This window comes from Astatotilapia calliptera, chromosome 7 (genome assembly GCF_900246225.1).
Source record: "Astatotilapia calliptera chromosome 7, fAstCal1.2, whole genome shotgun sequence".
NCBI lineage: Eukaryota > Metazoa > Chordata > Actinopteri > Cichliformes > Cichlidae > Astatotilapia > Astatotilapia calliptera.
In genome coordinates, this window is record NC_039308.1 from 23140414 (window position 1) to 23155548 (window position 15135).

General features: G+C 39.6%; 1 protein-coding gene across 1 annotated transcript; it reads left to right on the forward strand.

The window, feature by feature from the left end:
- The first annotated feature begins 6283 nt into the window (after positions 1 to 6283).
- On the forward strand, positions 6284 to 14152 carry ess2 (ess-2 spliceosome associated protein). The gene is made up of 10 exons (XM_026173889.1): positions 6284 to 6694; positions 9081 to 9249; positions 9381 to 9464; positions 9675 to 9844; positions 11244 to 11361; positions 11490 to 11623; positions 11799 to 11901; positions 12200 to 12309; positions 12393 to 12508; positions 12607 to 14152. The coding sequence occupies exons 1-10, from the start codon at positions 6548 to 6550 to the stop codon at positions 12884 to 12886; spliced, it is 1431 nt and encodes a 476-aa protein (XP_026029674.1). The 5' UTR covers positions 6284 to 6547; the 3' UTR covers positions 12887 to 14152.
- The last annotated feature ends 983 nt before the right edge of the window (positions 14153 to 15135 follow it).

Consider the following 15135-nt stretch of genomic DNA (forward strand, 5'->3'; position numbering starts at 1 on the left):
ATCTGGAAAGTTAATACAAAAACAGTTTATGGTACAAACATTATTTATGAACAGGAATGTCAAAACAATGTAATGTCGCAACTGAACCTTTTGATTAGCATTACATGTCACTTAACAAGTCTAACACTTTAAGAACAGCCCTGTGAAATTTTGTCTACAATGAACAGAGGTCATTTTTCAGTCTTTGAACCTTGACAGAAAGGTTTCCTGGATCCAGCTCCAGAACACTTTTCGAAATGCTTCAAATGTGCATTTGAAATTCTTGGGGTATTTCAGATCCAGAGCATAGCACAGTCCCAAAAGATAGCAACAGGCTTTGCTCAGATCCCAAGTTTGCCCAGAACAGTAACGCCTTCAATAACAATACCCACATCAGTAGGTTCGCCTGACCTGTCTTGATTCTGCAGCAGGTAAATCTTCATCACCTCCTCAGCCAAGCCTCTTCAACAAAGACAGCATCAGCACCGTCCTTTAAAAGAGAGAACAAACTGTTTTAAGCTCACATATTTCCAAACATTGAAACAAAAAGTTTTTTGTATGACATCACCGGTACTCATAATATGTAGACACTGTGCTCCAAAATCTTATAGCAATAGCAAATGCAAATGCTATTCTTTTGTATGCTTTGAAGTGTTTTTTTTTTTCTTTAGAACAGTATCTTAAAACTTTTCTATGATCTCACAAGCTAAAATAAACTACCGTAATTGTCGGGCTATAAGCTGCTACTTTTTGCACCAGCTTTGAACCCTGCGGCTTTTAGTCAGGTGCGGCTTTTCTCTGGATTGTCCATGATTTTGTCATATCGTAAGATTTGTTTTGTTTGTTCCGCTGTTGCCTGGCGGAAGGGCATGTGATCAGACACACAGTATCGGGGTTCAAGAGTGGTATGTTGGTCACATGTCCATCCGCCAGGCAACACAGTGCCGTACAAGTAGTGCGAAAAACAAACTTCAAAGTAGCGCTACGCGTTCAGCGGTAGGCTGGATGACGAGCGGTGATAAACTTGCGAAAAGCAAGTTATGCTCAATTCCACCGGTGGATTCTGACAGCGTGGAAAAGTGTGAAAACATCCACGATCACCAACGGATTTGAAGGGCTGGACTGTTGCATGATGGAGAGGAGGACACCGCCACGGCCCTTCTGAGGGTGTTCGACTCTGACACTGACAATGAGGATTTCTTTGGTTTTGAAAGTGACAACGAAGGAGAGAAGCGGAGAGTGGATGACGAAGCCATCCTGAGCCTGTTCGTTTCCGACACTGGAGAAGAGGACTTTGGTGGTTTTAGTGCGCAGGAAGAAGAGAAAGATGGTGGTGAATGACTGACTTTTCTTCTTGTTAAAGCTGTGTCACTGCACCTGAGCCTAAAAGGTAGTCTGAATCTATTTTCTTGGTGTGCTGCAGGTTATTGTTATGTACTACATTTGTTACTCATTTAGAAGCACAGTACATGTGTCCTACTTGTAATTACCGCTACTTGTACATATATCTAAAAAGTTATGCAAATATGTACCCATAACTTGTTTTTCAAGATATTAATAAAAGGGGTGTGTCTCCAAACAGCCATCTCTTTCCTGACAATTCCCTTTGTGCATATTCTCTTACATATGATAAGTCAACATTGAAACACCTGCGGCTTTTGGTCAGGTGCGGCTAATGTATGTACAAACCAGGATTTTCCCCTGATTTTAGCTTGTGCGGCTAATATTCAGGTGCGCTTGTAGTCCGGGAAATACGGTACTAATATTCCTAAAACAGATTTATTGCACCAACCTCAAAGGTTTTGATTAAGGCACTTGGATCCTCTCCCAGATGGTCAATGAAACATCTGATGATGGATTCTCGTTTTTTCTCGATGGAATTTCCACTCTGTAAAACAGGAAGTCTCAACTGAGGCAAAATTTGCACATTTAAAACATGATTACCATTTCTAGCTTAAACATAACTATTTTTTTCTGTTGTTGACCTGTTTTCACACCCACCATCAAGGTAAGAACACCTGTGGAGCTAAAATATTGAACAGAAACCTAAGAAAAGCCGTTTTTAGTGGAAGGGCCTCTTCAATGCTGTGTTAGAACGTTTTTGTGGTTAGAAAATGCAATCTTCCTTACCTGAAGTAGAAGGTTAACTGTGCCCTGTGGCGTTGTCAGCAGCACCTTTCTTGGCTTGAAACAAGGACAGGAGTTTGGATGAATACAAGTCCAACGATGACATGAACTTTGGTTCAAGGTTCAGGGTCGTGATCCTATGAAATGCTGCACTGACCTGGATGGGAGAGGACAAAAAATCTGAAGGCCAAAATTCTGATTCAATCAAAAAAATAAATAAATAAAAAAATCTACCATTTTTTGCAACCTGGACCTTATTTTCTAACATGCAAAAGATTAATTTACACATCCAGACATAAATCCATATAAGTGGAGTTGTTCAGTATGCAGACTAAACCCTCAACATAAAGTATTATCTTCCACTAAGCTTCTAAATTTTATGTTATGAATTGCTTGCACTATTTCCCTGTGAGATTGTATAATCTTAGAGGGAAGAGGCGGAGCCAGGTTGCCCTCTGAACCATCGTCTGCCAGGCAGCGATGCGAGAGGAACACACCGCTGAAGTGGCGCACATATTCAGAATCGCGTCAGCGGCTTTACAGAGAAAGCCTTTCAGCTCCTCTGGCAGCTCTGCTCCTCCACCTTCCTGGAGATGACAAACGCTAGCAAATCAGTGTTGTTAGTCAATGCAGCTGACTGAACAGTGCATTGATGTGCGCGATCAGTGAACCTTGCTATCAGCTGGTCAAGTTTGGCGGGATGGGCCGGTCGCTGTCCAACGACCTTGGTCATTTGTGCCGAAAACTGAAGCGAGGCTCGGCTCCAGAGGGGAACAGGCGGAAAACTCCGGTCTGTGAAGCCCTAGGTAGAGACCGGCGCTCTAATCTTCGCTGGCTCTGCTGCTGCCTCAGAGAGGTTGGTCATCATCCCTGGGAACTGAGGCCAGATGGGATCTGGGCAACGAGAGTGAGTGGAGCCATACCTTCCCGCCAGATCATGGCCTGTATTTATATAGCGCTTTACTAGTCCCTAAGGACCCCAAAGCGCTTTACATATCCAGTCATCCACCCATTCACACACACATTCACACACTGGTGATGGCAGCTACATTGTAGCCACAGCCACCCTGGGGCGCACTGACAGAGGCGAGGCTGCCGGACACTGGCGCCACCGGGCCCTCTGACCACCACCAGTAGGCAACGGGTGAAGTGTCTTGCCCAAGGACACAACGACCGGGACTGTCCAAGCCGGGGCTCGAACCGGCAACCTTCCGATTACAAGGCGAACTCCCAACTCTTGAGCCACGATCATCAGATGGGGGTGGAGCAGGCTGAGGGACGGGAAGTTCCTTCTCACCAGCTGCCTCCTGGATGATGCCAGGCAGATCCAGGAGCAGCGCACCAACAACTGGGAGCGGCGTCCTTGCCGACATGTGAAGGCCAGGGGTGGATGAGCGTTGGCTCATCCACCCTTCTGTCACCAGAACTCGATGGCTTCTTCCAGCGAGTGCCTCTCTTAGTGGGAACGCCTCCTCAGCATCAGCCTTGAAAAAGGCTGACCTCCACTGCTTTTCCTCTGGCGGGAGGAGCTAACAGGAGCAGCAATAGGATTAAGGTGTGAGGGCAAGGTCCGCATGGTGAGGACCGGCAGCCCACGCAGACGGCATGTCGGTCATACGACATGATGTAGCCGGTCTGGCAGGATGGACACAGACGGATGGTCTCGCTGGACATCTTCTGGCTGGCTGAAGAAAAACGGTAGAGCCGATTTCCTGGTCTCACCGTAACTTATACTAGACCAGGGTGAGGCCCACACAGCAGGTGGGCGTGGACTAAAATACTTCAGTGCTGCGCGCACAAGGGGAATACCCACTAAAGGGCTGCGCCTATACTCATGGTGACACTGGATGACAGGCCATGAACTCATCAATATATTTACCGAACTGAAAAATTCTCAAAATTTAGATTTGGCATTTGTATGACTAAAATAACCCACCACAAAACCACTATAAATATTTAGGTGGTATCACCATCCACTACTCAGCTTGTATAAAACATTTATCCATCCATTAAATCAATCTACACATAATCCTACTGTGAGAAATCTTACTGCTTTACTTTGTAGTTGATGCAGATTTTTTTCCTGGTGGTGAAGATGGTGCTGAAAAAATACAAATCAAAACTTTATCATTACAAAACATGTCACTGAGTAATCTGCCATAACACCAATCTCTTATAAGAAAGTTTAGCTTGGATTGAAATAAACATTTATTATGTAAATTGGGAGTAACTAGGCAAGCAAGGCAAATTTATTTGTATAGCACAATTTCAAATTCCTCTTCACATTAAGGTGTAAATGGGAGAGTATCATTATGGATGTTTTTTGGTCACTCTTTAGTTATAATCTTCCCAATTTTTTGGAATCAAAATAAGATGTTCAAAAACTATGTCACAGTGCAAATGGTTTTTTTTTTCAGGATTTATATCTTTTTGGGATCTTAATTTTATTTTTGTCATTTGACCTTTTCTGAAAAGGTAAAGCACTGCGTTCACTTGAGCCACTTTTATTCTTTGTATGGCAGGTACATTTTTCTTGTTGTTAGCATCAATATGCCAGTTTTACAGAGTTTTATCAAGCATGCCAATTTGGATGCAATTTTATTATATAAGGCTGTTGTGACTGAAATTTTATCCAAGTTTTATTCCACTGAATGTAGAACAGATTTCAGCTCACTGTGTTCAGAGAAGGAATCTGCTAAATGTGTGATTCACAAAAAAGCTGTTTAAAATAAATCATTGTGAACAATGTTGAATTGACGTGGTTCTTTTTTCCTGTGTGTGTGTGTGTGTATAAATAAAATAAACACTTAATTTAAGCAAAAACGTTAATTACAATTAACTTAAAAATATTAAGTAAATTGCACCATTATTTAAAAACAAATAATTGTAATGGTGTAGGTTAAATGTGCCAAGCATTTCAGCATTTCCTAATTAATATTTTATGTAGTTTGAACTTTTGGTTACTGTTGTTTTAACTTAGATTTTCAATTGTATTTACTCAATTTTGTATGTTACTGTAACATCTTTAATTGTTCATAACAACTTATTCCATTTTAGTTGGATTTACTCAATTAATAAGGTGTATTTAAGAGATGTGATTGTTTTTGCATTTACTCATTATTTTTGAGTGTAAAAGTGTTGCACCAAAATATTTAAGTAATTATCAGTTTTAGTTCTTAGAGTGTACTGTAGATACTGAATTTAATAAAATGACAGCTCAACAATGTTGCCTCTTTTCTGTCAATCAGGTTTGGTTTAAAAACAGAAGAGCCAAGTGGAGACGTCAGAAAAGACTTTCATTTGTTGTGGGAAACACAGAAAAAAAGTGAAAAAAAAAGAAGTTTGCATGGCTCTGTGTGATCCAATCAAAATAGTTTGCATATACCTATATGTAACATATAATTCTTATATGTAACCATATATGTAAAATCCTGGCATGTATTGATACTATTACTGTAAGTAAAACCTTGAATTTGTAAATGGGTTGTTGTAGTTTGCACAGACTGTTAAAAAAAACGTGTCCTTGAGAAAAAATACAGTTGTCTGGGGATTTTTTTAAGAAAAGAAGAAATGCCTTTTTTGTGCCACCAATAGAAAACGCAGCTAACTTATTATTATTACGGTATTATTATTATTATTTTTTATTTTTTTTAATAGAATTTTAACGCCTTACTTTATCGATTTCTTTAGCATTTCTTTGTCAAACAAACGACCAGGGGGTCAGAACTAGCCCGCCAAAGAGTCCAACATGGCTCAGTGGATGGTTTGCTATATCTGAAAATTACAATGAAGTCATTAATATGTTTAGTATGTCTAATATAAATTTTCCCACAAAATGTTGTTCGTTTCTGGTGATGACAGGCATGAAAATGTTTCAAAAGTTTAAATCACTTCTGACTAATTGTTTACACTGTAAATAAATATATAAAAAAATTATTAAATTGTTAGGCACTAAAAACTCCACATGTGAAGGTCTTGTGCTTTTGTAAAGCCACTGTGAGACATGACACTAGAGTTTGTCTTCTGTACTGTAAATGGAGTGTAAGTGTATTTCATGAAACAAAAACTATATAAAGCCTTTTTAAAAATTATATATATAAATATTTTTATTTTATTTTTTTTTATTTAAGTTAAGGTCTGCGAACTATCAAACCGCTGTTGGCTTTCAGGGTTTATTTTGGAAAATTCTAGCGAAGCCGTAAATTTCCGGTGACGTAATTGTTCGGCTGTGCGTTGTTTGTACGCTGGTGGCTAAAAGTCAGCTAATGTGTTAGAGTTGGTGGCGTTGGGCATTTTTAAGTATCGGGTTTTTACGTTGTTGGTTAACTATTTAAACGGTGTTAACCCACTGAAAGAAACACCCTCTAATAGCTTAATTTTCGTCGCTATTTGTAGTAGAAGATTATTTAGCCATCTGGCTAGGAGGCTAACAGGGACCACAATGGAGGGCAGCGCCAGCGTGAGGAAAGCACTGTCCGGGACTCTCGTCCCTTTGGCGGTCTCAACAGTGGCTCTTCAACAGCAACCAGAGGATGAGGAGAAGGGAACGCTGAAGAGAAACGTCCTGGATGAGGAGGAATACATTGAGGTAAATAATAGCAGACATAGACAGGCGCGACTGTGTTAGCTAACAACTGTAAGTTAGCAGGCAGGTAATGTACAACACAGCTACATTTCTTTAGACTAAATACTTTATTGTACTAGTCTGGACAGACATAGAAGTGTATAACAGCTCCAAATATTATGCAGTCAGTGTGGAAAACGTGTTTACTTATCAAATCTACGTATAGGTTTAAAGTAAGGTGCTTGTTATGACAGTACTTCACGATATGAAAGTGCAATAGCAAATTGCTCAAGTAAGGATTAAGTTACTAAATTTACATGAATAGCATGGTAATGGCATGCTTATACCCCGAAAATATTTGGTTAAAAATTGTTTAACCAGTTGCACCACGACGAGACACTTAAGTAGCTATCAAAAAGCCCTAAATAAATCTAGCTGGATATTGGATCACTCTTCTTAGAAGAATTGTTAGAGTTCATTTAAACTGATTTGGTTCCTGGCACAGACGTGGCTTTAACCGCAGTCCACAAGTTTTACAAATTTTCTTGTGTTGGAGCACACAGCCCATTGCCACAATGCCATCCAGAGGGTCTTTTAATAATGCTACTGTTTCACACAGTGGGGCAGTCAGACCACAGGGTCTCTTGATAGGACCTAGATGGCCATCAAGGATCTGGTTCTCCACACTCCTCAGTCTGGTGAGTGGGGTCCTGTGTGTCTGTATACTGTGGCAACTCAGAGTTTAAGCTCAGAGCAGGGCTATATGTTATATTTGTAAGAAAAAGGGAAAAGCTCTGCCAAAACAGCTTTCCCACCAGATTGTTGACACAGTAAAACAGATGTACAAAAAGTCTCTTCAGATATTAGTTGCCACACTACCAGGAACATTGCCTGGGCAGTAATTCGAGGTGTTCCATGAGGGGAAATCTGTGCAGCAGAATCCTTGGCAGTGCCTTACACGGTTGCTAGGGTCACCTGACTTAATCTGGTCTCAGGACCCACTCAAGCTTCAACTATTCTGCCATTGGCTGACCAGTAAGTTTTTCCTCACGACACTGCTAGTATAAGTCATCTTCATTGTTTACTGCAACTTCTGTAGGCAGGAGGGAAAGAAACCTAATTAAAGTTACAAAAGTTACCACGGTTCTGTGAACTCCCAGATAACTGCCAGTCATGCAGTTCACTTGGAGCATCTCAGTGCAAGAACATTTATAGAGATCGGATGTAGGGTACCGGGGGGGTTTTATGGTGTACACGCGTAGGTAGCCTACAGGTCACACAGTTGACTTTGTTTATATGAAATCTCAACCTGCACTGAGCACAAGAAGACATAGCTGCATTGTTTATTGTCACTGGCAGTCTTCTGGGAATTCACAGAACCATAATTACCTTCGTAACTTCTGTTTGGAAACCTCACCTTTAGTCCTCCAAATGTAACTCTTGACATTGTGGCCAATGAGCTCAAACTTTGTCACTTCTGACCATAAAACCTTTCTCCAGAAGGCATTTGGCTTCTCCATGTGGGCAGCAACAAGTTTAAGTCGAGTTTTTAAAGGTATCGATTTTAGAGCAGAGGCTTCTTTCTTGGTCAGCTCCCAGTTGGTCCACAGTGAGTGGAAAAACTTTTTTTTTCTTCAGCAGTTTTCAGTTCATGGCAGGTTTTATGCCTTGGTGGTTACAGGGTTGTTCCTGAACAGCCTAACCAATTTCCTGTCATCTGAGGTTGACAGTTTGGATTTTCTTTAAGACCTCTGCAAAGTGGTGACACATCTGTTAATCTTTTACGTACAGTTATTTGAAATGATGATCTTGTAATCTGCAGTTGTTTAGAAATGGATTCAAGAGATCTTTGCAACTTGTGTAAATCTAAACTTCTCATTCTTAGATCTTCATTGTGTTCACTGGACCTTCCCATTGTTCTGAGTATTGGTCAATCCAGTGACTACAGTCAAACAAATCCTTTCTATGCTGGTGAAGAGAAAATACCAGTTGTAGTCAGTCGTGATCAGTTACACAAAGTTTTGTCCTTGTTGTGTCCTTGCCCTTGCTTTGGCTTTGTTAAACCTTTAGCAACACTCAAAAGATTTTAGTGTGTGTATATATTGAACCTGTTTACATATATCTAACCCTGTTTGAATTAGAGAAAATCCAAAGTGAATTCAAATGTGTACACTCTTGTTTTTTTGTTGTTGTTAATTTTTTAATTGATTAAAGTCGTGTACTGTGCAGTAATTGCACCATGGAAACAAACTATTCAAAAAAAAAATTAAGACTAAAATTACCATGACATCCATGCCCATGATGAGTGTATGTAAACATCTGAACACATCTCTATGTGCCATAAGCCCATATTTCCTGGTAATATGTCCTCTGTATTAACCTTCTGCTTGTGTTTTGTTTTTGTTGACAGAGCTTAGAGAAAATTATCCAGAGGGACTTTTTCCCAGATGTGACAAAGCTGCAGGCACAGAAGGAATATCTTGAAGCAGAGGAAAATGGAGACCTGGAGAGGATGAGAGAAATTTCCATCCGATACGGATCTTCGTTGACAAAATCTACACCGCAGTCTTCTGCACCATGTGAGTGAAGTGGAATTAAATAAGACATTATGTGTTCTCCAAGTAAAATACTTGTTAATGATAAAATACTTGAATTCAACAGGTGTTTTTTTTCTCATTCAAATTTTTTCTTTCTCTTCTGTTTGTGTAAGATGTGACGCCTGCTAGCTTTGAAACACCAGTGGGCCAGTTGGGATCCCCTGCTTCCACTTATTCTGCTAAAGCTGTAGATGGAGGTAAGTAAGCAGGGTGATGAACACATAACGACATGCAGTAAATGTGTAATTTGTTAAAGCTTCACATCCACGTCTCGCTGTTAATCCTTCTTTTGACATTTACATGCTTTCCCATATTGTATACCATTCTGTTTCTCATTAGTGGTTAACATGTTTGGCACTAAATTGATCGACTATGAGAAATTATTGGTATTTTTTCTTTTTTTCTAGAGAAGAGGGCTGACGACACAGAAGAACAAAATCTGCCCAGCCTGGACCGCTTCCTCGCTAAGAATACCAGTGAGGATAATGCATCCTTTGAACAGATAATGGATCTGGCAAAAGACAAGGAGAAACTGAAGCATGCCTGGTTGTATGAGGCTGAAGCTGAATTCAAACAGGTATGGATGGTTAGCTGTGTAAATGCAGGTGTGCTGATCTGTTTTCTGGGGCTTTCATATGTTCACGAGTGTCAATTTATCGCAAAAACTTGTAAAAGTATTTAAATCATTGCATTAGTTTCCCACAGACTTAAACTCATAATTTGTGGCGATGTGGAGCACGTATGTTAGGGATGACCATTTAAACTAGAATTGTTATTCACCAAAAACTAGAAACAGTTTTTTTGAGATTGCTCACTCTAGCTTTACCTGGTGGAGTTTGCGGTGAACCAGATTTTTTTGTTTTGTTTTTCAGGCTGTAGTCCTCTTTGGCTCTGCATGTTTCCCCTGTTTTATATAGTAGCATCGCATCTGAATGTGCCACACGCCTTTTATCTGCCAGCAAATGGAAGCTAATGTGTTGCTTCTTATATTTGCTCATCGCATGGTGGTCAGCGAACAGTTTGTAGGACCATTAATACCACTTCCTTCTGGTAGAGGTGCATTATATATTCACTTAGTATATATACTAACTAATTATATACTAACTAATTAAATTATACTCAGGATTTATTCCCCCCTTTAATAGCAGTTACATTGCTTAAAAAAATACTTTGTGCAGCTGTTTCTTGTCTTAAAGGATAAACAGCATTTTCCATTCTTTTTAAAACAAGAAAAAAGAAACTCATGTCTGGTATGACGTAATAGACTTGTGCCACCAGAAGGTGACATTAGTGCACCCAGAAGCTTTGTCAGCTGCCAATAAACAAGAACACGAAGCTATTTCCCAGATGCTACTGTACAAACAGAAGATTGCTTTTATAAAGATTTTTACCAAGACAGTCTTGTGCAGAACTCCTTAAAAAAAAAAAAACCAAAAGACAAAATAAATGTAAATAAACTTTAGTCACTCCACCAGGTAAAGCTAGTGTGACGTAGTGTAACTTCTGAGAAGAGTTTGGAGTTGAAGAGGATGAGTATGAGTCCCTTATTCTAAAGATAGACTCCTAACAGGAGTCTTTGTTTCACAGTCTTTCAAAATAAGAGCAACAGGCTTGTCGAGTAAAGTAAAAGTGTAAAGTGTGCGTGTTAGTCCCCATAGGGAAATAGTTCCTCTGCATTTAACCCATTCACCCAGTGAAGCAGTGGGCAGCCACCAGTGCAGCGCCCGGGGAGCAGTGTGTAGGGACGGTACCTTGCTCAGGGGTACCTCAGGGTAGCCGTTCAGTGGAGTCGAACCCCTGACCTTCCGATCATGGGGCCACCACTCTACCTACTGAGCTATCCCTGCCCCTGAGTAGTAAACCACTCACCTAAAACATGCTAAACTGAGTCACCAAATAGACTTAGGTGAGTGTTAATAGATCCTACCTCTTGGCTGCATTCAAATCATTTATAAAAGCTTGTGATTGTTTTCCAGCGTCATGAGCAGAACCTTGCCTTACCATCAGTAGAGAAGGCAGCACTCGAATGCACCAAAGCTGGACTGGAGACCTGGGAGTACAAAGCCAAGAATGCCTTGATGTATTATCCAGAGGGTAGGAGGCTTGAGCGTCGGTAGTTGTGTGAATTTGCAAAATTGGCTAAATTCACTTGTGTGTGTCAGTGAGTGAGGTTTTTATTTTGTTCTACAATTATTATTATTTTCTTCCTTTTTTAAAATCAGGTGTTAAAGATGATGATGCCATCTTCAAGAAACCAAGGGAGGTGGTTCACAAGAACACTCGCTTTGTTGGAGACCCATTCAGCAAAGCTCTCAACAAGAGCCAGATTCAGCAGGCAGCAGCTCTCAATGCACAGGTAGGTGTTGTTAATGTGATACTGTATTTAAAACAATGACTGTCGTTGCCTTTATGTGCCACTTATTTCTGAATGAAGTGCTTGCACTGCCTGCCAGTCTGTTCAAATGGAGGTAGGGGAGGCAAAAAAGTGGATTTCTTGATGATGCAGAACATATGTTGTGTTGTTTCTGTAGTTCAAACAGGGTAAAGTAGGTCCTGATGGGAAAGAGCTTATCCCACATGAATCCCCATCAATGAATGGATATGGTTACGTAAAAACTCCTTCACCTGCACCTGGTGAGTAATCTTATTATTGTGCTTTGCATAGAACAGACCTGTTCCATTATCTGACTGGGGCAGCTAAAGAATTAAAAGTTTACCACATTGAACTGTTTCCTTATCAAAGACGTGATGTGACTACGTTTCGTCTGTTCGCTTCGCCTGCTGCCAAAAATCAAGCCCCCCCCCCCTCTCATTGTTAGCGATTGTGGTATTTGATAGACAGCAGATAAAACATGAATACCAAAGTATCTGTTTCCACAATCACCTTGGAGCTGCTTTGGCACTAGATCTCTTAATGCATTTGTCCTTTCAGGTGTAGCTGAGTCACCTCTGATGACCTGGGGTGAGATCGAGAGCACACCATTTCGTCTGGATGGATCAGACACCCCGTATGTTGAGAGGAATCATGGACCTTCTTTTAAGGTGCTGAGAATTTACAGGTGGATTGATGGTTAATTTGTAATTGTTTAAGTAAAATAGTTGACTTTAATTACCTTTTGTTAAAGATCCCAGAACCAGGGAGACGAGAAAGGCTTGGTTTAAAGATGGCCAACGAGGCTGCCGCTAAGAACCGTGCAAAGAAACAGGAAGCGTTACGAAAAGTCACAGAGAACCTTGCAAGGTATTGATGCTCACTGCGTCTGTCATTTCATTTCTACCAGAATTAAAGTTGTGAAGTCTTGAAGAAATGAAACTAACATTATATTCTTTGTCTTGCAGCCTGACGCCTAAAGGTTTGAGCCCGGCCCTTTCGCCTGCCCTGCAACGGCTCGTAAATCGGACTTCCAGCAAATACACAGACAAAGCACTGCGAGCAAGTTACACCCCATCACCCTCACACAGACTCGCTGCATGCAAGTCTCCCTTCGGGGGCCCGGCGACTCCTTCGGGAACGCCAACGCCAAACAAAGCAAAGACTCCAAATTCTCAGGACGTCACGTCGCTCACAGACAATCTGCTGCAGCTTCCCAAAAGACGGAAAGCATCGGACTTTTTCTAAGAGCAGCACCTCTCTGCTTGGATTGTACAAAAAAAAGACTTAACATATACATTAAAGAGCACATCATTTTGCTGGAGGACTGGAAAAAGAAATAAATGGTGGAGTAGAGACTATAAAAACTTTATGCACTAAAATGCAACAAAGGTCATTGTAGGTCCAAGAGAAATAATTTGAATGTCTGAATTCTATTTTGATTTTATTGTCTTTATCTCGCATACAAGGGTTTTTGTTTGTTGTTTTTTTTGGGGTTTTTTTAAACAGCTCCTGCTACTCTAACAGACTGACATTCTCAACAGACAATATTTGCATATTTTAAATCATTTGTATTGTCATTGAACGTTTTTCCCAAAAAATTCACAGATAAATGAGATGACATTTCAGAGTTTCTCTGCTTCACAGGAATTAATCAGGACAGGAACAGGAATCTCCGGCTGCCGTGTTTCCAAATGGGAGAAGAAAATGTGTTTTATTAAAGCTTGAGCCTGCTCTCACCATCATAAAGATGTAGAACCCTTTCCTAAACTTTCTAAATGTAAAATATACCTTTTGGGGCTAAAATCTGTGTTTGCAATCAGATAATGAATTGTCAGCCGTATAGTTTTGGTGCTAAAGGAGTTGGGTCAGGGTCCAAATAAAAAGACCTGTCATGCTTTTATGTTTTCAAATGCTCCAGTTTGCCTTCAGTCTGGTTTGCTGTCAGAACTGATGGTAAAGAGGCCCCCTTTTTTTTTTTTTTTTTTTTTTTATAACTTGCCACAGATTTAAAGTGTCACCCTGTCAGTTGTGTGCATCCTAGTTAAAGTTAACATTTTATTTGATCTAAGTATGTTTTATCTCAAAGAAAAAGGTGCTTGTGTAGAGTTGCCACACACTTTTCATGTCCATATGTCCATTTAAAGAATGATTGGCCTGACTAAAAAAATATATATTTTTCCAATGTTAGAGATTCCTTTCTTGTGCAGGACAGCACTAAGACATGGCAGAGACAATATTTACATTTAAAATAAATAAAGCCAATACGAAACTTCAGTCAAGTAGTTATGAAAGCTTGTCAACGTTTTAAGTTGCTATCTCAAAGTTTTGATTACAGATGGCAAAAAAAGTTTTGGGTTTTTTGTTCAGTGGTGGAAAGGAGCTTCCATAAGTAGGTGTCATCTGACAATACAGCTATTTTCGTACAAAGGTCTCACCTGTTTCCTCTTACCTCCATCATTTTTTGATAGAGGTAAGGGTAAATAATAAAACATCATTATTGTTTCAGCTGAATTTACTCCTTTTTAATAAGCTACTGACTCTAAATGATGTTGTAGTAAAGTGGGAAGAGATTGCATTCACTGTCTGTGTTGTCTGAAATAATAATTCCACTGATCATTAGGTCTTCTAGTGCACAAACAATGTGATTTATTTTAAATGTAAGCTTCTTCAGTTCAATTCAAGTTTATTTATACAGCGCCAAAACACAACAACAGTTGCCTCAAGGTGCTTTACGGTAAAAACTCTGCAGTAGTTTTGGAGAAAACCTCAACAGTCAGATGATCCCCTGTGAGCAAGCACTAGATGATTGTGGGAAAACTCCAGTTTACCAGGAAGTGACCTCTGTTTGGATCAGGCTCAGGGAGAGGTAGCCATCTGCCCCAACCGGCTGGAGGGGTTGAATGGAAACTTAAGTAAGATTCATAATAGCTTTAGGACAAGTTTTGTCATCCACATTCCACAAACTTCATCTAGACATGTTCCAAATGTCTGGCACGATTTAGTGTTGTTGGGTTAAACTATACTCTTTCTCAGCTGCTTTTTTCCTTAATTTTTTATTGAAAAAGACTATTTGGTTTAAAGTCTTTCAGAATTGACATAGGTTTGTATAACTTTGCAGGATAAATTATCTAAAGTTTAATTTTCTTTAAAAAAAAAAAAAAGTTCTAAAAAGAAAACATAAAATGTGCACACAGCTTGAAATATGTGCAAATTATCTGAAAGTAAATATTTTCATCTTTATACTGAACTGACTGTTTTAAATACATTTACAACAAAATAGAAAAGACAATACTAAATACAATCAGTTAAATTTACAAGAATAACAGTTATATTTAGAACGTTTTATTCGATACATTAGTCTTAAAACCCTTTTCTCACGTTAAATATTATTATTATTTCCCAGAGATGATAATAATAATAATAGTATGATGTACATCTTGTGCCTTTTTAGTTTTATCTTAAGTCAAAGAAATTATTTAACTAGCGATATTTAG

Excerpts from the sequence above, each read along its gene's own strand:
- ess2 (XM_026173889.1), top strand. The coding sequence starts at position 6,548 with ATGGAGGGCAGCGCCAGCGTGAGGAAAGCACTGTCCGGGACTCTCGTC. Across the intron at positions 9,250-9,380 it reads ACCGCAGTCTTCTGCACCAT|ATGTGACGCCTGCTAGCTTT; the intron begins GTGAGTGAAGTG and ends TGTTTGTGTAAG. Across the intron at positions 11,902-12,199 it reads AACTCCTTCACCTGCACCTG|GTGTAGCTGAGTCACCTCTG; the intron begins GTGAGTAATCTT and ends TTGTCCTTTCAG.